Source organism: Sorex fumeus, unplaced genomic scaffold (assembly GCF_029834395.1).
Source record: "Sorex fumeus unplaced genomic scaffold, SorFum_2.1 ptg000141l, whole genome shotgun sequence".
In the NCBI taxonomy this organism is placed as follows: domain Eukaryota; kingdom Metazoa; phylum Chordata; class Mammalia; order Eulipotyphla; family Soricidae; genus Sorex; species Sorex fumeus.
In genome coordinates this window covers 858767-884651 of record NW_026606198.1, presented here as the reverse complement: position 1 = coordinate 884651, position 25885 = coordinate 858767, and the positions used below count along the sequence as shown (strand labels likewise).

General features: G+C 46.8%; 1 protein-coding gene across 1 annotated transcript in view; it reads left to right on the top strand.

Annotated features, from left to right (window-relative positions):
- Positions 1-25885, top strand: part of LOC130015911 (tensin-3-like) — a 264718-nt gene that overhangs the window by 226738 nt on the left and 12095 nt on the right. The window contains exons 20-26 of the mRNA XM_056106653.1: positions 4794-4965; positions 5968-6605; positions 7501-7587; positions 11334-11465; positions 14973-15068; positions 18570-18647; positions 20012-20089. Of these exons, the coding sequence (XP_055962628.1) occupies positions 4794-4965; positions 5968-6605; positions 7501-7587; positions 11334-11465; positions 14973-15068; positions 18570-18647; positions 20012-20089 (1281 nt within the window). The remainder of the gene's footprint in view (positions 1-4793; positions 4966-5967; positions 6606-7500; positions 7588-11333; positions 11466-14972; positions 15069-18569; positions 18648-20011; positions 20090-25885) is intronic.

Sequence of the window (25885 nt, the reverse complement as noted above, 5' to 3'; positions counted from 1 at the left end):
GGCCTGGCACCTGCAGAGCAGGCCCTCGGCCCCTGACAGTCTTCAGGAATGTCACCTCTTTTGTCACATTTCGACTGGAAGAGCAGGCATACAGCAGCAGCATCTCCTAGTTTGGGACCTAAGATGAGGTGCAGGTATTGTATGGGGAAGGCGCACACCTGAGTTTCACCCTCATGCACTTCCGGTTATGTTCTTGTTTGTTTCCGGGTCGGGGGCCTATGTCCAGAGGTGCCCAGGGCTCCCTCCTGACTCTGCGCTCAGGGACCTGTGTGTGTGACTGCGGCATTGGCCACATACAAGATGAGCAAACATCCCTCCTGCTCTGCTGCCTCTTTGCCTCCTAGGATTTTGTGTTCTTGAGTTGATATTTTCAGCAGCTCTCCAGCCCTGTGGGGTCCCTGTCACTCTGTGAACCCCAGCAGGAACAGAGGCTGTCCTTTGAAGTTATCAACCCATGTCCCCCAGTCCAGCTCCTAGCAGATGGACCGCAGAGGCCTGCCGTGAGGCCCTCTTCAGCGGCATTTGTCTCTGAGGGCTGTAGGTCCAGGGCCGGGGGCTGAGCTGCTCACCTCAGGAGTCTCCTCCCAGGATGTAGGGGCTGCTCCGGCCAGGCTGTGTGCCCCAGGGCTAGCGTGAGCTGAGTTCTAACCAAGGCCCTGGAATGGAGAGTATTGGGTGCTGGTGTTGGCTGTGCTGTGTTCTGGACTGCACCCTGTGATAATGGACACGGCAAGCTTTTGCTTTCCTGCAGCCTGTTCTTTGGTGGAAATTTCATGCACTGCGACAGCAGAGCAGGATTCTTGATCCTGCCACCCCTGGGGCTCAGGGAACATGTGGCATCTCTGGCTACGTGCGTGGGACCACTGCTCTCAGTGGCAGCAGGCGCTCAGCTGAGCCACGGTTGATGTTGTGTCTGATACTCTCAGTCCCTTGAGGGTCCAGTAACCCTGGAGCAGCAGCCACTTTAGACTCTCCTGGTTAGCGGTGTTACTGACTCAAGGCCCTACTGCCCCTTGGCTTGTGTCTCGGGGACTCAGTTCCACCCTCTTTCCTCACTACCAGCATGTTGCTGTATTTCTACACCATGCTTTGCATGTTGTCCTTTCAGCTCCCTGCCTTCGCAGGGGTGCTGGAGTTGCCCTGACCTGGCTTTCCTCCCAGGGGCTCCCTAAGCACACAGCTGGCCGTCCGTCCTCTAGACTGGGTGCTGGTGTGGCTCCCAGAGGGCTTCTCTCCATGCGGGCGGGCTGCTCTCACCGGCGTCTCTCCTGCTGTCTTGAAGAACCTGGCACTCTAAGTGAGGGTAGATAGTCAGTGCTCAACAAAATGCATCCTAAATGATAGGTAAAACCAAGCCAATGTCAGTGAAGTTGTGATTTCTTTACCAAGAAGCGACGTACAAGTGTGGACCATACGTACAGGTTTGTCTGTCCCCGCAGCTGGGTGGGTTGAATGTGCTTTGAGTGGGCTTCCATTTGGTTCATTCATCCAGCAGACACCGATTTATTATTATTATTTTTTTTTTTGATGATTGAATCATTGCGAATGACACAGTTACGAAGTTACTTGTGATTGAGTTTCAGACGTACAGTGTTCCAGCAGCCACCCCTTGTACCCATGTCCCGGGTTTCGCTGCCTTCTCCCAGCCTGCCTTGTGACTGGCCCTTTGCCCTTTTTCCCCTGTGGGTGCAGTGGTTCACAGCACTGGCCTGGGGAGGGGAGGACACATCTCAGCGCTATCCGTGGTCATGGTGACAGTTGCCTCCACCAATCTCACCTTCCTTTGCCAGGGCTTCCCGTCTCCCCATGTTTCTCACTGTTTCTGTCGCCTTCAGCACAAGGACAGAAAAAATGCCAGCCCCGAGGGCGGGCAGCTAGGCCTGCTCTGGGGATGTGTCAGGGGCGGTGAGGAGAGCCTGCACAGGGCCATGCTTCTCTGCTGAGCACTGCCCCTTGATGAGGCTGTTCTGTCTGTAGCCGGGCGGGCGGCGCTTCCAGGGTGGTGTGGACAGGTAGAACATTGGCAGTGGCTTCTCTGGAGAGAGAAGTTTGCTCTGTGTTTGAAACCTTAGTGCTGAAATTGGCTCTGCCCTCACACCTAATTGGGCAGGGAGTTACTTTTCAGTTTTATCTTTGATTTTTATTTTGTTTTGTTTTTCATTTGTTTTGGTTTTGGGGTAGGGGCTGGAGCGATAGCACAGATAGGACATTTGCCTTGCACACGGCCGGCCCGGCCCGGCCGACCTGAGTTCAATTCCTCCTCCCCTCTCGGAGAGCCTGGCAAGCTACAGAGAGTATCTCACCCACACGGCAAAGCCTGGCAAGCTACCCGTGACGTTTTGGATATGCCAAACACAGTAACAACAAGTCTCATAATAAAGACGTTACTGGGCCCGCTTGAGCAAATTGATGAACAATGGGAGGACAGTGCTACAGTGGTTTTGGGGTCTTAGCCTGGCTCTACTCAGGGCTCACTCCTCGCCATGTGTTCAGGGGACAATTGTAGTGGCAGGGATCAAACCGGGGCCAGCTGTTTGCAAGGCAAGTGTCTTACCTACCATACTATCTCTCCGCCCTGTGTCTTTGATATTTATAAATAAGTAAAGTAAAGTAAGTAAAGGCCCTCCTGTTGATCATCGATTTGCTCGAGCGGGCCCAGTAACGTCCCTATTGGAGACTTTGTTGTTACTGTGTCTGGCATATCGAATACGTCACGGGGAGCTTGCCAGGCTCTGCCGTGCGGGCGAGATACTCTCGGTAGCTTGCCGGGCTCTCTGAGAGGGGCAGAGGAATCAAACTCGGGTTGGCCATGTTGGCTGCGTGCAAGGCAAACGCCCTACCGCTGTGCTATCGCTCCAGCAACTATTTGATTGTTATAAATAAAACTTTTAAATGACTATAGTTAAAAACAACTTTTACTATTTAGTTTTTATGGATTAAAAAATTTATAACTTGATTGCTTTTGTGATCAGTTTTAATCAATAAATATAATCAAATAAACTTATTGTGTACCAGTGGTAGGGCATTTGCCTTGCACGCAGCCAACATGGCCGACCCGAGTTCGATTCCTCCACCCCTCTCGGAGAGCCCGGCAAGCTACCGAGAGTATCTCACCCACATGGCAGAGCCTGGCAAGCTCCCCGTGACATATTCGATATGCCAGACACAGTAACAACAAAGTCTCCAATAGAGACATTACTGGGCCCACTCGAGCAAATCGATGAACAATGGGAGGGCCTTTACTTTACTTTTACTTTTAAATTATAGATAGTTGATAGGTAGATGGTTGTGTGGATGGATAGGTAGCTTGATAGATGACTGAGTAGGCACATACTCCTGCCCACATGTCTACATACATATCTGCATATTCAATACAAACACATACATATACAACATAAATATACACACATACACAGAGATACATATATATAGATACATACATGCACATGTATATACACATATATATGTGCACACAGATACACTCCTATACGTGTCCAAACCTATAGGCTCTAGAAGGTTCCCAAAGGGAAAGTCTTATTTCTCTTAGGCCAAAGGTTTGCATTCAGTGCCGGCTGATCTCTCTGGGACATGTGTTTAGGAGAGCTCATTATGACTGGCAGAGCTCCCAAGGAAAGCATCTAGGAAAGAAGCTTGAGCAACTCTGGTTTGTTGTTAGGATCCCATCTCGATGCTACTCCAGTTCCTTATCTGGTTTTTTGCACCAGTTCCATTCTACTTCTGGTTCTATGTCTGATGTAGGAGAAAGAGGGGGACATTTTTGCCTTTGATGTCTGAGTCACTTCTTTGCAGCCCCTTCTTTTTCTCTGGGAACTTGAACCATCAAGTCCTAATGCCAAGGTGGCTCTGAACCCCGGCTCCTACCCCCTTCTACTACCAGTGGACTTCCTCTTCTGCTGTGGGCCCCTGGGAGAGTCGGAGGCTGTGGGAGAAGCTGTAGGATGTGCCTCGTGCCACTCCCTTCCTGCGACTGATAACTTGGTGACATGGAATTTTTCTGTTATTCTTATCAGTCCTCCAACATTTTCTAGGAGGAAGCCACATGTCTAGTTCTTAAAGTTTACTTTGTTTTGTTTGTTTTTGTTTGGGAACCACACCCGGACCAGACTTATGGACCACTCCTCAGTGCTGTGAGACCATGGGGAGTGGGGATCAGGCTAGGCTCAGCCACATGCGAGGCAAGGGCCTTAACACCTGTGCTCTCCTCTCTGTGCCCTAAGAGCTAAGTTTTCTGTTTGTTTGGTTTTGATTTTGTTAAAGGGGGCAGGTTGTAACCCTCAGAACTGACAGAGTTGTTGTACCATAGACCGAACCTGAGTTTTATCAGGGAAAGTCCATAAGCTCTGCAGCCTGGGCCTCAGAACAAATCAGTTGTGCATGGGGCTGCTTCTCCGTCTGGTGTGATGGGATAGGGTGCTCTTTGCACCTCCAGGAACGTCTTCCCGGCAGGACCGTTTTGCATGAGCTGGAGATGAGGAGCGTTGCAGGGACGTCACACAGCCTAGAGGGAGCTCAGGAGATGACTTGGGACGAAGTGTTTCCCTCATTGGTTGTCATAGTCACCTGACAAGGGACACTCTGCTCAAAGCTGCAGACAAGACTGACCTTTAGGTGTCCTGGGATCTATAAAAGTGCGACAGCTGCAGTTCAGTGTTGGTAGGACTGGGCCCTGCTGGACAGCGGGAGACTCAAAAGAGTTGACAGCTTTCCTCACCTAAGGGCCGCAGCCCTGGCTCGTGTCACCAAGGTCTCTCTGCTCTTGTTTCCTTTTCCAGAACGACGAGGCTGTCCTGAGAGTCTCGGTCACACTGTGGGGATGTCAGAGAGCCCCGTGGGACCAAACCCCGTCACGCTTCGGGCCGACCTGCCGCCAGTGCCCTCCTTCCAGCGGACCTTTGCATCGTCCTGCACCATTGCCAGCAGCGGCCCTGGCCAGTGCAGGGACAGGTAGGAGTGGGCTCCTGAGAGCTGGGGGAGGGGTGGCAGGGCGAGTCCTGTTTCAAGACTGCCCTGCGAATGCAAAGGAACATCTTCAAACATTACTGGAGCGATAGTGCAGTGGGCAGGGCATGTGCCTTCTATGTGGCTGACCCGAGTTCTGTCCCTAACACCTCATGTGGTCCCCGAAGCCCGTCCTTGAGCACAGAGCCAGGAGTAAGCCCAGAGTACCGCCAGGTGTGGCCCCAAATCAACAACGCATAAAGTTCCTGACAGTGCTCCCTCACTGTTCACAGGCTCCCACATTCCTGGGCACTTAATTGGGTGACAGTGAAGTCTTGGGTTGGCGAGCCGAGGACAGAGCGTCCATGGGAGTGATGCTGAGCTGACATTAAGAAAGGTGCTAGGAAGTCATGGGGATTTGTTTCCTGAGTCACAGTGGCCAGGTGCAGAAGGGGCCCTGCCCAAGGCTGCAGATCGGGAATGAGTCGCAGGGCAGGGAACCAAGGCAGGGAACACAGTGTTTGGCCAAGCCTAGGACCCTGTCAGAGTCACATGAAGCATCTTCCTTGGTTTCAGGCCCATAGATGCACACACATACAGACACATACACACACCCGCATACACACACACACACATGCACACACATACACACACACACATACACATATACACACATGTGCGCACACACACATGCAAACACATACATGCACACATACATACACACACACACATACACATACACATTCCTAGCACACAGGGCTGTGGTGAGGTACACTGGGGCACAGTTAGGAGAAGTGTGGTCCTGGAGAGTGGAAGGACAGAAGGACCTTTGCCAGGTGAAGAGCAAGGAGGAAGAGAATGGCAGATGGGAGGCTGCAAGAACCGAGTCCTGTGCAGGGGAGCCGGGCTCTGGGCTCCATCATCACAGGAATCACAGCACAACACTGCTGATGCTGAGTATTTCCCTGGGCTGGACCTTGTCTTACAGTTGATTTGTCTCTTGCACAGCTCTTCCTCAGCTGAACACCCATGGGTGGAGAACACTCCCTCAGCCACACTCAACCTGCTGGGAACCAGCCGGCCTGCAGGAGGACTCCTTGGTGCTAGCGAGTTCACCAACCCTGGCAAGGATGGTCCCGGACAACCCCACTTCCCACCTGCAGAGCTCCCGGCCTCTTTCCACAGTCAGGAGCTGCCCGTGGTGGAGCTTCCGGAAGTGCTGGGCACACAGAGTGGCCAGACCTCCCTGTCCTTTGGCACTGCCCCCCTGGGAAGTGCTCTCCCCTCCCGGGAGGACCCAGCAGCTCTGATGGCCAAGTCTCACGAAGGGTCCCAGCCTCCCAGACCCTCGAGGCCCGTCGTGCCGGCCACTGACAGTGGCTTCCTATCCCACGACTTTCTCATGCTGGTGCCTGGACACAGTGGCCAGCACAGTTCCGTTGTACAGGGCCAGGGGCTGACTCTGCCTGGGCAGCCTCCTCTCCCCGAGAAGAAGCGGGCCTCGGAGGGAGAACGTTCCCTCGGCTCCATCTCTCCCTCCTCTAGCGGTTTCTCCAGTCCCCACAGTGGCAGCACCATGAGCATCCCTTTCCCAAACATTCTTCCGGACTTTTCCAAGACTGCAGAGGCAGCAGCACCTTCTCCAGGTAGGTGGTGGGCATGAGCCACAGTGTTCATTTGTGCAGAAGGGTCCGTGGTACTTACTCAGTGGCCCTGGTGAGAGTCTCACTGTGTGCTGGGCTGAGGTCTGCAAGGAAACCCTGAGCCAGCAAGGGGTAGATTTTCACCTTGTGAGTCCAAAGCAAAATACAGGCCTAGAGCTTCGTGCCAGTGTATCTCAGTTTCTGCATGCAATTTATGTCAGATTCATTCCAAAAACAGAAAATGCAGATATCTGCAAGAGGTTTATTTTCTTTGCAGTCAGAATCATTGATATTTGAAGGTAACTTAAAAAAGGTAAATTCACTCAAATATTAGTGGGCTGGAGCGATAGCACAACGGTAGGGCATTTGCCTTGCGTGTAGCCAGCCCGGCTGCTCCAGGTTTGATTCCTCCACCCCTCTCGGAGAGCCCGGCAAGCTACCGAGAGTATCTCGCCCGCACGGCAAAGCCTTGCAAGCTCCCCGTGACGTATTCGATATGCCAAACGCAGTAACAACAAGTCTCAAAAATTGAGATGTTACTGGGCCCGCTCGAGCAAAATCGATGAACCACGGGAGGACAGTGGACAGTGGATTAATTATGAAAGATCTCAGATGTACAGACAAGAAACTGATTCCTGTTCTATAGTTCCATGCTTCCAGTGTTTGCTTCTGTCTGTCTGCATATTACCGAGGCATATTACCGAGGCAGAACCCCCGAGTACATTCTGCTCTCCTGCTGCTGTGCTCTGGTCTGTCACTGCCTCGAGCCAGCAATGCTGTGCTTCTCGTCACGGTCCTCTCATGTGGGGTGGGTCTCGGAAACTTTTGCTCCTCAGGAGCTGTGAGTCTGCAAGCCAGACACAATGCGCAGTTAAAGTTTTTAAATTCTTTCTTGCAGATAATTCAGGTGACAAGCATCTGTCTGTGAATTTTGTCCAAGATACATCCAAATTCTGGTACAAAGCAGATATCTCCCGAGAACAAGGTAAGGGAATGGGAATATCAGAGCCTCCTCACTGCCACAGAAGGCTTAGGACAAGATTTCTGCCTTGTGACTGTCTCTGGGGGAGAGGCTGGGTTTTTTAAAGGTTAGCGGCAGCTGTGTCCTGGCAAGTACTAGGTTCCAGCTGTGGTTGGTGATCAGTAAGGGGTGGGAGCCATGAGGTTGCTGACATGTAGTGTGAGATTTCTGGAGGTGTTCGATAGCCAAGGTCTGCTGCATTACAAGCCAGATGGCAGATCGTGATGAGGAAACGACCCCAGTCTCCATCCAGCTCAAGGTACCAGAACCAAGGGTTGGGAGAAGGGACGACGTGCTCAAGCGAGGCCGGCAGGACTTCTGAATGTTCCTGGGGTCCAGCTATTTTCCTGTAGCAAAATCCATTGGATCTTTGTGAGAAACTGAGGGCTCCCCCCAGCCCCCCAGGACAGACCTCGGCAGAGATGGACGCAAAAGTGCAGGCCATTCTCTGAAGCAGCCCTCTGGGTCTCGTAAAGGAAGTGGGCAGGCAGCTGGCCAGTACCCAGCATGCCTGGGTGCTGATCTGAGAAAGGAATGAAGCAAGAACTAGCCATGGTCAGCATGCAGCTGGCTTCTATGATGCCTTGTTAGCTCAACTTTGGAAAAAAGTCATCTAGTGCTGTCCCTTCTCAGAAGTGCAGTTCACTGGCAGGAAAACACTGTCCAACTTTCTCACTGAAATGCATTGTTGATAGTAAAAATGGCAAGAATGTGTACTTCTTCCCAGGAGCTCAATGAGCTTATTGTCTTCTTATAGAGGGTGGGGAAGGAGCCCTTGGTGCAGACTGCGGCTCTGAATCTGCCTTTGTAGCTGTGGTGCTCCCATGCGGAGGGCCTCCGGGCTGCCACTTGCTACTTTCCCGCCCTTCCTGCCTTCACAAGAATCCCAGTGACTGTGGCCATTAACACAGGCCCCTCGACAGCTCACCCAGCTGCACAGGCTCTGAGTAAGAAGCTCCTGGGTGACCCCCTGATTCTGCTGCTGTGGCTTGGAGATGAGGGGACTGGACAAGCTCTGGAGGACGGAGCTGAGCTGCCTCTGGCTTCTGACATAGGCTGACTGTTGGGGATGCAGGTGACAGAGCTGGTGTCAGGCCGAGGGCTGAGTGTGGCAGGTGCACATGCCACCGGTGGGCTACATAGCAGTAGGAACTTCGATTGTCCTTTGCCTAGTCTCAGCCACACGTTTGAAACCATTTCTTGGGGAAGCCCCATGTCAGATGAACTAAGATGTACATCACTGTTGGTTTTTCGGTTGGGATCTACAAGCACATCTGCCATCGTCTGGATATTTCATGCCGCAACAGCTGCTGCCCAGGGCGCACAGCTTCCTATGTGAGAATGTGCCCATGGGTTTGGTTTTGTTCCTCATTTCTGGGAAAAGCTATAGTGCCATTTCAGGGATGGACAAAAAGGAATGTCATCCATAGAACCTTCGTTAGAGCATAATTGCTCCTGCGTCACGGTGGCAAGATTACTTTGAGATTTTGTTTCTGGGATTGACATAAAATACCTCAGGAGGTAAAAGAGGTCACAAAGTCAAATCAAAATGAAACCAGCTTGTCCCAGCTGCAGTCTCCAAGGGTTTGCTTCCCTTGCTGCCCCAGAAGGCACCTGTTTGAGCGAGTGAGAGGGACGAGATAGAACTATCCCAGTGGTCTTATCCCAGAGCCTGGAGATCAGGGATGGAACTGGACTTGTGAAGACTGTGGGCTTCACTGCTGGGGCAGAGGCCCTGCCATTACCCTCTGTCTGTCTGTCTGTCTGTCTGTCTGTCTGTCTGTCTCTCTTTCTGCCCCCCGTCTCCCCCTTATCTACCTCCTTAACTGAAAGGTGGCATTTTCATGACTGTAAACTTGTGTTTTTTTGTAGTTGAAATCCCTACCTTTTCTTTTTTTTAATCTATAAATGGTAAAAGTCTCTAGACTTTTGAGATCTGTTTCTGCTTCTAGAGAAAATTCTGGTCTGTTGAAAGTATCTAGCTTGGACTTTTACCCTGACCCCCTTATTTCATGTTATGGACTATTTATTGTCTAAAGCCAGTAGGATTGGCACCTTCACTTCTGTCCAGTGGGGGCTGGTGACAAATAGTGAGACATACAAATACACAGGGACACACACACACACACACACACACACACACACACCACAGACTGTCCAAATTTTAGGAACACCTGGGCAGCCCTGAGTGAGCCCACAGACTGCCCATTTATTCAGTACAATATTGTTCCCCCCCCGGATCCCAGCACAAGGTATTAAGTTGAGAGACATTATGGACAGTTTTTGAGCAAACCCAGACTCAGTGGGTCCATTCAGAGCAGAGCCAGAGTGCCGATCAGCCCGCACATTAAAGTATTAAAGTCGCAAATGCTTGGGACTTGTTGCCCTTGTTTACAGTTCTTTTCTGAGTGCATTTTTTTCTCCTTGTTTTTGTATTCCAAGACTTAAGCTGCATTGCCCAGGTATTTTCTGACCCTGGGGATGCAGTTAGGGGCTGATTTTCTACAGTCTCCCAAGGTCTGATGTAGAGATACATAACTCACAGTGTGACCTATGGGCGCAAGGAAACATGTAGCACTGTAGCACTGTCATCCCGTTGTTCATCGATTTGCTCAAGCGGGCACCAGTAACGTCTCCATTGTGAGACTTGTTGTTATTGTTTTTGGCATATTAAATACGCCACGGGTAGCTTGCCAGGCTCAGCTATGTGGGCAGGATACTCTCGGTAGCTTGCCTAGCTCTCTATCTAGAAGGGATGGAGGAATCGAACCTGGGTCGGCTGTGTGCAAGGCAAACGCCCTACAAAAGGAAATTATATTTTAGGGGATTCTTTTAAAGATTTTTGTTTCATTTTTGTTTGGGGCTACACCAGTCTGTGATCTGGTGTTACTCCTGGCTCTGAGCTCAGGGATCACTCCTGGCAGTGCTTGGCGGACCATGTGGGGTGCCAGAGATGGAATCCAGGTTGACTGTGTGGAAGGTGAGCATCATAACCGCTGTCCTATACCTCGGTCCTTACCTAGATGGGGCCATTGTGTCCAGCTCAGCTCAGCCATCAGCTCTTGACTGACACATTACAGAGGTTCCCAGACTGACAGGAGAGGTTGCCAGCCACTAGAAAGAACAGCTGCATCTTTGTCATCCTGTGGCAAATCTTGGAATTTGTATTCAGTAACTCTAGGGGATGGGAGGTGTTTTTTTGATGAAATGTGTTTGGTGATTTCTTTCATTTTCTTCTGTTGAAGGGACGTAATCTAAAACCTCTTAAGAAAATGCCTAAAATGCCATGGGAGGACATGACCCCCGCCCCCCCCCCCCCCCACCAGGCCACAACAGGGGCAGCAGAGAAGCTAGTGTGGTCTGGCTCCTGGACCTTCGTGTCATTGTTTGTGTTCCAGAGGGCTCCATGGTGAAGGAATAGCTGGCTAAAGAGACTAGTGTCTCAGATCTGAAGAAGGGCCTTCATGCACTTCCCCTTCCATACCCAGACCCCTCCTTCGGGACCCCACCCCCCCCACTCCAACCCCTCTTCTGCCTCATTGCACATGTAGAAGGATTCTACTCAACCAGACTGCTCACCCAGCTGTACTGGACCCTGGCTGGCTCCTTCTTACCATTTGCATAAAGAGAAAGGGCGTCTCATGACATTTTCCTCAGTAGGGTCTTGCATCTTGCAAATACTCAACATACCCTTCCTCCCCTTCTTTCAGCCATTGCCATGCTGAGGGACAAGGAACCTGGCTCATTCATCGTCAGGGACAGCCACTCCTTCCGAGGTGCCTACGGCCTGGCCATGAAGGTGGCCACTCCACCCCCGTCAGTCCTGCAGCTGAACAAGAAAGGTAGGCATTGGTGTTGATCTGCTGGTCTATTGGGCTAACCTCTGCCGAGTGCCAGTGTGCTCTCAGATGATTTAGCACTATACTATCTTTACTCATTTTCTTCTTAGTATTTTTTTAGGCATACTTCACTAAGGACTGCCCTGGTTCAAGAAAGAATGTTAATTATTTGGAATTTTTATTTTATTGATTGAATTAACCCATGTACTAATAGTAATCAGGTTTCCTCTAAGGCCTTTGACCGCAGCCTGCTTTACTTCCCACTGGTATCTACCCCTCATCGGTCCCCCCTCACCCCATGTTTTCTTAGTGTCTCTCCAGTGATGCAAATAGAGAGCATTCATATTTTCTTGTAGACATACTATACTTTGTACACTTCTTGCATCTCCACTCAGCACTTCAGTGGGTTAAAAGTGATCCTGGAGATTAGGGCTGAGGCTTGAGTTGAATCACACATGTGAGAGCCTGGGTTCAGTCCTGGCACGAGGGTGCACCCTCCAGACCACTGGTGTCACCTCCACAATAATATGTATGGTATCAGAAAGGCAAGTGAATCACCAGATGATTGCTTGTCAAGGGAGAGGAGAGTGTTTTCCCCTCCTTTGTGGTAACACTGCAGAATATCCACCAAATTATATTTAGATATAGACCAGTTACCTACTTACTGATTCTTAACACTTTTTATAACGCAACATAGCTACACACAGCCCATTTGCTCTGCCGACATGAACAGCTCAGTATGGCTAGGAAGCAGACATGTGTTGGCCGCCACCCCTTTTCAGAAAATCCCTGCTTGCTTTTTCTTTTGGTATCGGAACCCACCTCCACTGTTTATTTTATCCAAAAGATCCCAGAGTTACCTAATTGGGAATAAAAAAGAAAAATCAGTAGTTCATGCTAACACCACCAGTTTCAATGTGATATCTCCATGTCTTGTCACAGTGACAAACTTGTCCCCAACAACACCACTGTGCTACTCATTTCCTGTCCCAGTATACACAAAATGTGCTCATTTCCATTGAGGACAAGAGGCCTACTCAGTGAATTTCAGGCTTTATTCAGCATCATATGGGTGTTTTATTATAGATTTGGGGGAGAGATTGGGTTATACCTCACAGTGCTCTGTGCTCAGGAGTGAGCCCTAGTGGTAATTGGGAATCTTATACATGACAGGATCAAACCAAGGTCAGCCCTAGGCAAGACAAGGCCATTCCCTTCTTAGGTGTCTCTGGCCTCATTCTCTGTTTAAAATGGTACGTTGTTCTTTGTCTCTTAATCTCGTAATTGCCAAGTTCCTGCCCTGTGGTCTGAATAAACTGACTTCTGTGTATCCACTCTTGGTGGTAGGTTAATCTCACCTTTTCTGCCCTTCTTTACCACTGACACAAAAGGGGAAAGATTCTTTATAATGACAGGAAAGGTGGAAGGTTTTTCACACTCTTGGTCCCCGATCCCTACAGGATGATGTTGGACCTGAGCCTGAGGTCACTGTTCTCCTCAGAAGGCCGTTGGGTTCACAGGAGTAGGGGACCCAATGAACAGGTTCCCAAATCATTTTGGTTAGGGAGCTAATTGACCTCCCTCCCACTGCCTTCACTCATGTTTCTCGCCCAGCTCCTGAGAGGGTTTATCTAAGTCTTGGATGAGCTTCTCCAAAGTTTCTTGGAGAAAATCCCCCTGGACTTAGACCTTGGAGAATGAGGTTTGTTGTTAAAGTAGGCACTGGCAGGTTTTTTTCAGGAATAGAAAAGGTCATTTTGTCATAGTAGTGTTATTTTCTAAATGGATGGGGTGAGTGGTGAGGTTGGGAAGGAACCCGGGGCTCAGACCCCAGATCTGTAGATTTTGCATGCTAAACAGGAGAAGATTTTGTGTAGGTCAGATAGAACTGGTAAGCTCTCAGAAGCTGGCTTAGCCTGTCGACTTCCCCCATGGGAAGCTCCACCAACACCTGACAGAGTAAGGGCTTCAGTGGCTGAAATGTGACTCACTCTTACTGTGAAGGATCTAAGGCATTTTCCCGAGCATTTGATCTGCTTGGGAACAATCTGAATGACAAGGAAAATCTCTGGCTGGGGGGTATCTATCAGTAGATGGGTGGGGGGGAGCGCCTCTCTGGCTCCTTAGCTTCAGTTCACTTTAAAAAAACAGCAGATTTTTTGGGTTTGTTTGTTTTCTTTTTGCTTGAGGGGCCAGAGTGATGGTACAGCAGTTAGGACCTTTGCTTTGCATGCGTTCACCCTAGGTTCAGTGCCATGTGTCCCATGTAGTCCCCGGAGCCCACCAGGAAAGGGACACCTGAGCACAGGAGTAAGCCCTGAATACCGCCAGGTCAGGCCTCCCTTTCTCTTTTTTCCTTTTTCTTTTTTTCCCCATGCATCATCTTTTTGAAGATATGGAAGATGGTGGCTGAAGGTTCTTCTTAACACCAGTCGGGCATCCACCACTCAGCCTGGCTGTCTCGCAGTATTAAGATAAAGGTCACTAAACAGGCTTTTAGAATCGGAGGTTTCAGGAAGTGCCAGAGACCAAGTCTGCCTTATTTTGTTGTCCCTGGATTTCGCATTCAGATTTAACAGTGCAAGGACAGATTTGAGCGGGATATGACAGGAGAGAAGCGAGTGGATAAGCCACCACCTTCCTCTGAACCCAGGAAACAGCACAGGTACAGAGCTCAGCATTTTCTCACCAGGGACCAGCCTCTCGGCCCCCCGACTCCCTGCCATCACTGGGGTCCAGTCCCTGTTTCCTGGCCCATGATAGCAGAGGGGCTACTTACCTCCCTCATCCCAATGACAGAGAGCTCTTTTCCCCATTTTTATCTTTTTTCAGCCTCTTACGGAATCTGGTCATTTCCTGTTAGGGCAAGAGTTCTGTTCTTGAGAAATAGAGCTATTTTGTGTTACTGTTGTTTATACTTGTCTTTGGGAGCCTACTTTGGGTAGTGTAAACCAAATCCACTCGAGTGAGTCCTAGGTCAGGAGATTTCCAACTCAGGAATGCTGAGGGTCCAGGCAGACAGAGGAAGGGTCTGTCTGACGTGTTACCTGCACCATCACCTGCTCTCCTCTGTCTGTGTCTGCCACTTCCCTCTGGGCACTGCACTGCCTGGCCTCTCTGGGCTCTGAGCACTGTGGACAGGCACACAGTGCGTGGCGTCAGCTGCATGGTGGCTACAGACCGCTGGGCTTGCTCTGGCAGGGGCTCCTGGGTATCACAGTCTGAGCCTTCTAGACTCCACTCTTGAAGGGGGTGGAACTGAGAACCGCATTCCTCTTGGCTGCCAGCTCCTTCCCTTTGCTAAAAGTCTCCTGGGAGCATGCGTGAGAATGTGTTGGGTGGTGCCCAGTGGCTGCCCTGAAGCTCAGCTGCTGTTCCTTAACAGTGCTCTGCCCAGAGCTGCTTCACATCAGCCGTTCCGGTTTCTCATTCTTCACTCTCGTTTTCTTCTCCATACTTTTATTATTAAAAATAAAAGTAATTTTTTCTTTCTTAAATCTCTTACCACAGGTGGAGATTTGGCCAATGAACTTGTTCGGCACTTTTTGATTGAGTGCACCCCAAAGGGTGTGCGGTTGAAAGGGTGTTCCAATGAGCCATATTTCGGTGAGTCGCAAGTTTGCACAGATCTTCTTTGCATGCAAGTGTGGACTATTTATACTCTCCCTGGGGAGAGCTGTTCCCCTCCTGTTGCTTCACTCCTGGCATTTACTTATATTTCCCAAATCTTAAATTTCTCTAATCTGGATTATCAGTGACCTAAAATAAAATTAACTGGTTCAGAATTTGTTCTGGAAAGCTAAAACACACCAAAAGTACCCTACTGGAAGTGAAAATTCAGTTTGTGAAAATCCTGCCATCCTGAACCTCCTCTCCCCTCCCATTCCCCCTGAAAATGGGGTCTTCCTGACCTTGCTTGCTTAGCTGGAAATCTACTTGAGCTGCCCAGGTGAGACAGGTACTAATGTCAGTGAGATAGGGCTGATACATTTCAGTACCATAAACCATGGAAACACTTTACTGAGCCTATGTGGTAAAAGTTGCAACTGTCTTGCTCTCAACTTCCCTAGTTTCAAATTATGCAAAAGGTCATTATGAATTAAGACATGAGGGTTTTTACCCTCCATGTCATTGAGACTAAAGATATCTTCAAAGAGGACACTCCACTGGCCAACCAAGTGGGAAGCAGACATAAACAGATGGGACTGCCTCAAACTGAGAAGCTTCTGTACCTCAAGAAGACACAGTGAACGGAATTCAAAGACAATTAACAGAATGGGAAAGGACATTCACCCAATACACAGTTGATAAAAGGTTGATATCAAGGATTTACAAGGCACTGGTTGAACTCTACAAAAAGAAAACATTGAACCCCATCAGAAAATGGGGCGATAAAATGAACAGAAACTTTCTCAAAGAAGAAATTCGAATGGCCAAAAGGCACATGAAAAATGCTCTTAATCACTAATCATCAGGGAGATGCAGATCAAAACAACAGTAAGATATCACCTCACATCATGGAGACTGGCCCACATCCAGAAGAACAAAAGCAACCAGTGTTGCCGCGGATGTGGGGAAAGGGACTCTTCTTCACTGCAGGTGGGAATGCCGACTGATTCAGCTGTTTTGGAAAATAATATGAACGATTCTCGAAAGATTAGAAATTGAGCTCCCAGAGAGAAAAACCTAATAAACCGAATCAGAAATGAAAAGGAGGACATTACAACAGAAACTACAGAAAGTCAAAGGACCCTCAGGGAGTACTTTGAGATGCTTTATGCCACGAAACACAAAAACCTCGAGGAAATAGATAAATTCCTAGATTCCTATAGACTCCCAAGGCTGAACCAAAGAAGACCTGAAATACCTGAACAGATCTATGACCATAAAGGAAATTGAAACAGTAATAAAAAGTCTCCCCATGCACAAAAGTCCTGGCCCAGATGGATTCACTGGTGAATTCTTCCAAATCTTTAAAGGGGACTTACTCCCAATCCCTTTAAGCTTTTCCACAATATTGAAATATCAAAACACTTCTGAACGGTTTCTACCAAGCAAATATCACCCTGATACCAAAAGCAGACAGAGATACCACAAAGAAAGAGAATTACAGGCCGATATCCCTGATGAACACAGTTGCAAAGATCCTCAACAAACTATTAGCAAATAGAATCCAACGACTCATCAAAAAGATCATACACCATGACCAAGTAGGATTCATCCCAGGGATGCAAGGATGGTTTAACATTCAGAAATTAATCAACATAATCCATCATATCAACAAAAGAAAAGATAAAAAGCATATGATCATATCAATTGATGCAGAGAAAGCATTTGACAAGTTCCAGCACCCGTTTATGATAAAAACCCTCACCAAAATGGGTATAGAAGGGACTTTCCTCAATATAGTTAAAGCCATCTAACACAAACCTATGATAAGCATCATCCTCAATGGGGAAAAACTAAGAGGCTTCCCTCTAAATCAGGGATGAGACAAGGATGCCTACTTTCTCCACTGCTGTTCAATATAGTACTGGAAGTACTTGCCATAGCGGTTAGGCAAGAAAAAGATATTAAGGGCATTCAGGTGGGAAGAGAAGGAAATCAAGCTCTCACTATTCACAGATGATATGATACTATATTTAGAGAACCTTATAACCTCTACCAATAAACTCCTAGAAACAATAGACTTATATAGTAAAGTTGCAGGCTGTAAAATCAATTCCCAAATGTCCACGGTCTTCCTATATGCAAAAAGTGAGAGAGAAGAAAGTGACATGAAAAAAAAAATCCTGTTCACAATTGTACCCCAGAAAATCAAGTACCTAGGAATCAGCTTAACTAAGGAAGTAAAGGACCTGTACAAAGAAAACTACAAAACGCTACTTCAGGAACTAAAAGAGGACACGAGAAAATGGAAAGATATCCCCTGCTCATGGATCAAGAGAATTAGCATTGTCAAAATGGCAATTCTTTCCAAAGCATTGTACAAATTCAATGCGATCCCTAAAAGGATACCCATGATATTCTTCAAAGAAATGGAGCAAACACTTCTGAAATTCATCTGGAACAATAAGCCCCCACGAATAGCTAAAGCAATTCTTGGGAAAAAGAAAATGGGAGGGATCAACCCCCCTAACTTCAAACTCTACTACAAAGCAGTAATAATTAAAACAGCATGGGACTGAAACAAAGGCAGAGCTGCTGACCAGTGGAACAGGGTTGAATATACTGACATCTCCCCTCAAACATATGATCATCAAATCTTTGATAAAGGAGCAAGAAATGTGAAGTGGAGTAAGGAAAACCTCTTTAACAAATTGTGCTGGCAAAACTGGGCGGCTGCATGCAAAAAAAGTGGGCTCAGATCTCTGCTTAACACCATGTACAAAAGATCAAAATAGATTAAAGACCTCAACATCAGACCGGAATCCATAAGGTACATTGAAGAAAAAGTTGGCAAAACCCTCCATGACATTGAGGCTAATGGTATCTTCAAAGATGTCACGCCACTGGCTGAGCAAGTGAAAACAGAGATAGACAAATGGGACTGTCTTAAACTAAGAAGCTTCTGCACCTCAAAAGAAACAATGTCCAAAATACAAAGACAGTCTACAGAATGGGAAAGGATATTCGCTGAATAAAAAGGGGGGAGGGGAATTAAATAAATAAAATTTTAAAAAGAGAAATTGCACTCCCATTTGACCCAGAAATACCACTTCTGGGAATATATCCCAGAGAGGCAAAAAAGTATCATCGAAATGATATCTGCACTTGTATATTCATTGCAGCACTGTTTACAATAGCCAGAATCTGGAAAAAATCTGAGTGCCAAGAACAGATGACTGTCTAAAAAGACTCTGGTATATCTACACAAAGGAATACTGTGCACTTAAGTTTTTTGTAATCTCCTTTATCTACTCTTAAGTTACTTTGTTGAGCTTGTGCTTCATTGAAAATTTACTCAAATTTCCACAACAGTGAAGCATGTTAATTGCTCAAAATATGTGTGTCACACTCTGTGGCCTTCCTTTGGCAGGTAGATTAGCTAAGCCATACAGCATTTGGAGCCTTGTTAACACTTGTTTGTTGTTTCTCACTTTGCAGGTAGCCTGACAGCTTTGGTCTGTCAGCATTCCATTACAGCCTTGGCTTTGCCCTGCAAACTGCTCATTCCAGACAGAGGTATGTAGTCACCTCGCCAGTGCATCAGTCTCATTGGAATCGGGCAGCTCCACAGGTCAACTGAGAAATTCTTGATTCCAAGTTCTTTCTATTGTGTGCTCTAGGTAAAGCATAAAGGATGCTAGTCCTTATCCCCAGGTCAAGGAAAGGAAACCTGGGGTGGGGGGGGGGCGGGGGGAACAGTCATATTACTTACATTATGGACTTTGCTGAATGGTTTCCATGGAGTAGAATTTCTGTAGCTCAAAAATAAGGGCCCAGGGGCTGGAGTGATAGCACAGTGGGTAGGGCTTTTGCCTTGCATGCGGCCGACCCGGGTTCAATTCCCAGCATCCCATATGGTTCCCCGAGCACCGCCAGGAGTAATTCCTGAGCCCATGAGCCAGGAGTAACCCCTGGCCATTGCTGGGTGTGATCCAAAAAAAAGCAAAAATAAATAAATAAGTTGTTTTAAAAAAAAATAAGGGCCCATAGAGCTAAAGTTGAAGTTAAAGTCTTACATGCAAATGTGGCCACAGCCATGGTTTGAATCCTGGCACCACATACGCCCCCACCACCTCCAGGTATGCCCCTGAGCAAACGGCCACGTGGGCTCCTAACTACAGTGCTTGGAGTAGCTGCTGAGCACTGCTAAGTATGACAAAAAGCCAACAGAGCAGAATTCTAAACTACGAGCACTTCAGAATCAGTTCCATTTCATTGTTAAGGTTCTACCAGATATGCAGTGTTTGCATTGTTGAGTTTAGATGTTGGATGAACTGTTCTCTTCATGTTGGTTTGACAGTACCCATTATTGAAACCATGCTACAGCAGACAGTGATGTCTCTGAATGTCCCAGCTTCTCTAGACAGCCTCAGTTTCACTTGATTAGATTGTAGTACCAAAAGATGATTAATTAAAATAACAGAGAAATGTTATTTGCAATTTGATTTTTATTTATTTATTTAATTTCCTTTTCTGGGTCACATCCAGCAATGCTCAGAGGTCACTCCTGGCTTTGCACTCAGGAATTATTCCTGGCAGTGCTCAGGGAACCATATGGGATGCTGGGGATCAAACCCAGGTTTGCCGCGTGCAAGGCAAACACCCCACCTGTTGTGCTATGGTTCCGGCCCCATACAATTTGACTTTTAATATAAATTAATATTGATCAGAGAGATACCGTGCTGGATGGTGTCATCCTACTTTTGCCCAGACTGGGTGCCAGTTTCTCTGGTTCATCTGTGGTTGGCCTGGAGGAAAAGTCCCAGCCCTGCAGACCTGTCAGCCCTGTCTGAGTACCCCGTCACTGGTGTCTCTCATGGCCCTGAAGATTCCTTCTCCGAGCTAGACTCATTTCCGCGTTTTCTTGCTCTTTTCTGCAGACCCTTTAGAGGAGATCGCGGAAAGCTCACCTCAAACAGCAGCCAACTCGGCAGCTGAGCTGCTGAAGCAGGGAGCAGGTAAGTCCTCAGCTTCATTCTCTCTTCCTGCTGGTCCCAGGGCAGAGGTGCGGCCTCTCATCTCAAGTCTTGGGGTTTCTTTTCCAAGTTGGGTATTTGAAGGCGGCTCCTTTTTATAGAAAGCTCAGCAGGGCTGTGTGGGGCACCAAGTGTCAGGCAGAGACAGAACCCAGACTTCACAGCCTGTAAATAGCCCGTTGATTCACACAAGACCAATTCAGTTAAAGCAGTGTCAACTCCTGTATTGTCTGGGGGAAATAAGACAGGATGTGGGCAATTGTCTCTCCAGCTATAAAGGTGTATGAGAGAGATGATTGATTCACAGATTCACTGGATTCACAGATTCACTGGATTCACAGATTCACTGGAACACAGTTTTGACCAGCAACTCAGCATGACGTGGGTACCAGAGAACAGGTCTCTATGGCATTTTGAAATAATTTTAATGGAGTGTATTTTTCAGAATAGTGTAAGTTAACACCAGAATTGAGAGAAAGGTGTGCAGAAGTTTCCAAGGCACCTTCTGTCTCTATATATGTACAACTTCTTCCATTATACTAAGATAATCTTACATCATGTAGTACAGTTTCTGACTCACCATTAAAAATATGCTTTAATTTTGTAAAAAACTGCCAAACTGTCTTCCAAAATGACTGTACAATTTTTCATTCCTACCAATAGCAATAGTTCCTCTTACTCCAAATCCTCACCAGCATTTTATGTTGTCTGTTCTAGATTTTTGTCTTTCTAGTAGGTCTGTAGAATTGTCTCACTGCTAATTTGCAGTTTCTTGTTAATCAGGTGCTTTTCATCTGCTTATTTGTTGTTTCTATGTCTTTGTAAGACATCTGTTTAAGTCTTTAGTCTCTTTTCAAATAAGATTGTGGGGCGCTAGCACAGCGGGTAAGGCGTTTGCCTTGCACGCAACTGACCTGCGTTCAATTCCTCCGTCTCTCTCAGAGAACCCGGTAAGCTACCGAGAGTATCTCACCCACACAGCAAAGCCTGGCAAGCTCCCCTTGACGTATCTGATATGCCATAAACAGTAACAACAAGTCTCACAATTTGTTGTGAGACGTTACTGATACCCGCTCGAGCAGATCGATGAAAAACAGGAGGACGGTGCTACAGTTTTGTTATTAACTTTTGCAAGTTCATTGTACATTTTATATGCACTGTAGCACCATCTTCCCATTGTTCATCGATTTGCTCGAGCGGGCCCAGTAACGTCTCCATCGTGAGACTTGTTGTTACTGTGTTTGGCATATCGAATATGTCTCTGGGAACTTGCCAACCTTTGCTGTGAGGGCGAGATACTCTCGGGAGTTTGCCAGGCTCTCCGAGAGGGGTGAAGGAATCGAACCCGGCTCAGCTGGGCCAGCTGCGTGCAAGGCAAATGCCCTACTGCTGTGCTGTCACTGTCCTGTCACTGTCTTCTCATTGTTCATCGATTTGCTCAAGTGGGCCCAGTAACGTCTCCATTGGAGACTTTGTTGTTACTGTGTTTGGAATATTGAACGTAATAACTCATGAACAACTTTATAAAACCACGATCACGGTCCTCCCGTTGTTCATTGATTTGCTCGAGCGGGCCCAGTAACATTGTGAGACTTGTTACTGTGTTTGGCATACTGAATACGTACGTTACTGGTAGCTTGCCAGGCTCTGCCATGCAGGTGAGATACTCTCGGTAACTTGCCGGGCTCTCCGAGAGGGGCAGAGGAATCGAACTCAGTTCAGCCATGTTGGCTGTGTGCAAGGCAAACGCCCTACCCACTGTGCTATTGCTCCAGCCCACTGCTGTGCTTAAAAAAAAAAAAAAGTATACACATTAATGTTGTGATTGATCAGTCAGTCAGAGGCGCAGAGAAAAGTCAGGCCAGAGGAATGAATGATGAAGTACAGAGGATATGAGTCCTTAGATTAATTTTTTTGTCTGCTTATACTTTAGCTACCGAGAGTATTCGATATGCCAAACACAGTAACAACAGAGTCTTCAATGGAGATGTTACTGGGCCCGCTCAAGCAAATCGACGATCAACGGGAGGGCCTTTACCTTTACCTTTGGGCTGGAGCGATAGCACAGCGGGTAGGGCGTTCGCCTTACAAGCGGCCAACATGGCCGACCCGAGTTCGATTCCTCCGCCCCTCTCGGAGAGCCCGGCAAGCTACCGAGAGTATTCGATATGCCAGACACAGTAACAACAAAGTCTCCAATGGAGACGTTACTGGGCCCGCTCGAGCAAATCGACGATCAACGGGAGGGCTTTACCTTTACCTTTACCATACTTTAGATCACATGTTGACAAATGTATTAATGACATCACCACCACCAAAGTGTCCCAGACCCTTCACCAAAACGCGTTACTTCCTTTCACTTCATCATTCTCCTCTGGCTGTGGCTTCCTAGCTTGATATTCTCAATCCTGCCACATAGGGCAAGGGTTTTATATCATTTGATATTGTCACTTCCATTGTTTGGTCTCACTTTACACTACAGACGAGTGAGATTATTCACGATTGTCCTCCCTCTGACTAACTTCACGTACCATGCCGTTCAGTTTCATTAAGTCGCAGTGAACTGCCTGATCTCATCTTTTCTTGTGACTGCATAGTACTTACTGTGTAAATATACCGCAACTTCTTTATTCATTTCATTCTTCATTCTTCATCCAAACATCTGTTGTTGGACATTTGGAGTGTTTCCATGTCCTGGTTATTGTACTTAACATGGCAGTAAACTTAGATGTGAACATATTCTTTGAATGAATGCTTGTGTGCATGTGTGTGTGTGTGTGTGTGTGTGTGTGTGTGTAGGAAGATGCCAAGAAATGGAATCACTGGGTCACAGGGCAAAATCTCTGTATGGTTTTCCGTAGAGGCTGAACCATACAAAATTTCCACCAACAGTGGATGGAGGTTCCTTTTTCCTCCACATCCCTGCCAACATTGTTTTTATTTACTCTTTTCGATGTGTGGCGATCTCACTGGTATGATGATACCTCATTGATGTTGTCATTTGCATTTCTCTAATAATTAAGTGGCAGTAAACACTTTCTCTGGTGTCTGCTGATCATCCACGTGGCCTTGTGTGGAAATGTTTGTTCATTTCCTCTCCCCGTTTTTTGTGAGTTTTTTTGTTGCTGAACTTTGTGAGCACTTTCATGGATCTTGGATATTAGCCCCTTATCTGAAGTTTGGTGTACAGATTTTTCCTCCTGGTCAGTAGTATCTGAGAAAGTGGTGATTCTAAGAATTCATCCACTTCTGTTTCTTAGGTCTACTGGCTTACACCTGCTTGTTGCAGTAACCTTAACATCTTGTGTATTTCTGAGGTGTCTCTTGGCACCTTTCGTCTCTGTCTCTGATCCAATTTATGTTTCTCTCTCTTTTCTTTTCCTTCCAAGTACTAACCAGGCCCGACCCTGCTTAGCTTCTGAGATCAGACGAGATCGGGCGCGTTCAGGGAGGGCGTTTGCCTTGCACGCAGTCAACATTGCCGACCTGAGTTTGATTCCTCCGCCCCTCTCAGAGAGCCTGGCAAGCTACCGAGAGTATCTCGCCCGCATGTCAGAGCCTGGCAAGCTCCCCGTGACGTATTCGATATGCCAAACACAGTAACAACAAAATCTCCAATGGAGACGTTACTGGGCCCGCTCGAGCAAATCGATGATCAACGGAGGGTCTTTATACTTACTTACTTCTTTTCCTTGTGAATCGAGCTCAGATTTTGTCAGTCTTATTTACTTTTTTTTTTTAAAGCTCCTGGTTTCATTTGCCATTTGTATGTTTTCTTTTTTTCTTTCTTTTTTTAAATTTTTTTTTATTAGTGAAACACCATGAGGTACAGTTATAGACTTACAAATTTTTGTGCTTGGGTTTCAGTTATACAACGATCAGGTACCCATCCCTCCACCAGCGCCCATCCTCCACCACCACGGGTCCCAGCATCCCTCCCACCCCCCCATCCCTCCCATCCCACCTTGCCTCTGTGGCAGGGCATTCCCCCTTGTTCTCTCCCTCTTCTTTTGGGTCCTGTGTTTTGCAAGAGAGGCTTTGAGTGGCAATCCTGTTTGGTCTATAGTCTACTTTCAGCATGCTACTCCCACCCTGGGAGAATCCTCACAACCCCCTTTATTTGGTGCTCTCTTCTCTATCTGAGCTTCCTTTTCACCTAGCACATGTGGCTGGCCTCCAAGTCATGCAGCAAAATTCCTGGTACTAATCTCAGCCACTCCTGGGTGTTAGTCTCCCATTTTGTTGCTTTATGTTCCCCAGATGAATGCAATCTTTCTGTGTCTGTCCCGCTCTTTCTGACTCATTTCGCTTAACATGATACTTTCCATGTAGTACCACTTGTATGTAAATTTCATGACTTCATCTTTTCTAACAGCTACATAGTACTCCATTGTGTAAATGTACCAAAGTTTCTTTAACCAGTCATCTGTTCTTGGGCACTCAGGTTTTTTCCAGATTTGGGCTATTGTAAAGAGTGCTGCAATGAACAAACAATTGCAGATGTCACTTGTATGTTTTCTTGATTTCTGTGTGATTGATCAGATTGACTTATTTCCTTCCTGCTACTTAATTGGGGATTGACTTGCTCTTTTTTCAGTTTCTCAAACTGTGAGATTCGTTTATTGATTAGAGGTTTTCAGTGTTTCCTGAGATAAGCCTATTTTGCTGTGAACTTCCCCATGAATACTGCCTTTGCTTCTCCCATAAGTCTGACACTTTGTGTCTTCCTTCTAGTTTAGGAATCTTTTTTTCCGGTTTTACTTTGATGTCCCCTTTCACCCAGTGGTAGTTTAACAGTATGTTGTTAAGTTTCCAAATGTTGGATATTTCCCCTATTTTTTTTTTGTGATTAATTTTTATTTTCATGGCATTGTGTTCTGAAAAGATACTTGATATGATTTCTAGTTTAATGACCTTATGGATCCTTGAATTATGTGTCACCAAGTGGCTTATTCTGAGAATGTTCCATGTACACTGAAGAAGAATGTGTATTCAGCTGTTTGGATTTGTCTATTAATCCAAGTTCTTCACATTCCTCACTTAGAGCTATTGTTTTCTTTCTAGTGATCTAGTTTATTTGTTTAAAATCTCCCAGTGATTCTACATTGCTTTCTACATAGTATATCCTCAGTTCTATTAGCTGTTGCTTTATAAATTTTCGGGTCTTCATTTGGTGCATTTATATTGATCAGAATTAAGCCCTTGATTGGTTAATCCCTGAACCACACTATGTAATGTCCAGCCCTATCTTAACTTTCTTAACTTGGATGTCTAATACAAATGTGACTGTCTTTACTAATTTCCATCCACCATTTGTTCGTATGATTGTTTTCTGTCCTTTCACTCTAAGACTGTTAATTGTGAGAATTCAATTTTATCTTTTGTTAACATTTTGACGTGTAATTTTGTTTTTTGATCCATCTAGTTACTTTATGCCTTAAATAGGGGGATTCGGCCCATTCATTTGGAGAGAGATTATTGACATGGGTCATTTGCTGCTATTTTTCTAAGAGTATTGAAGTCACTTTTGCCATTCAACATTTTTTTTAAAGGAGGTCTTTCTTTGCAGAACTGGTTGGCATGCAATAAATGCCTTCATCTGTTGTTTTCTAAGAATGTTTTAGCTCTGCCTCTAATTTGAGTACTTGCAGAATAGAGGACTGTTGGTTCTTTTCATTCAATACTTGAACATATTGTTTTATTCACTTCTTGCTTGTAGAGTTTCTTTTGAAACATCTGATGTGAATTTTATGTCATTTCCCTTGTTCTGCTTTTCTC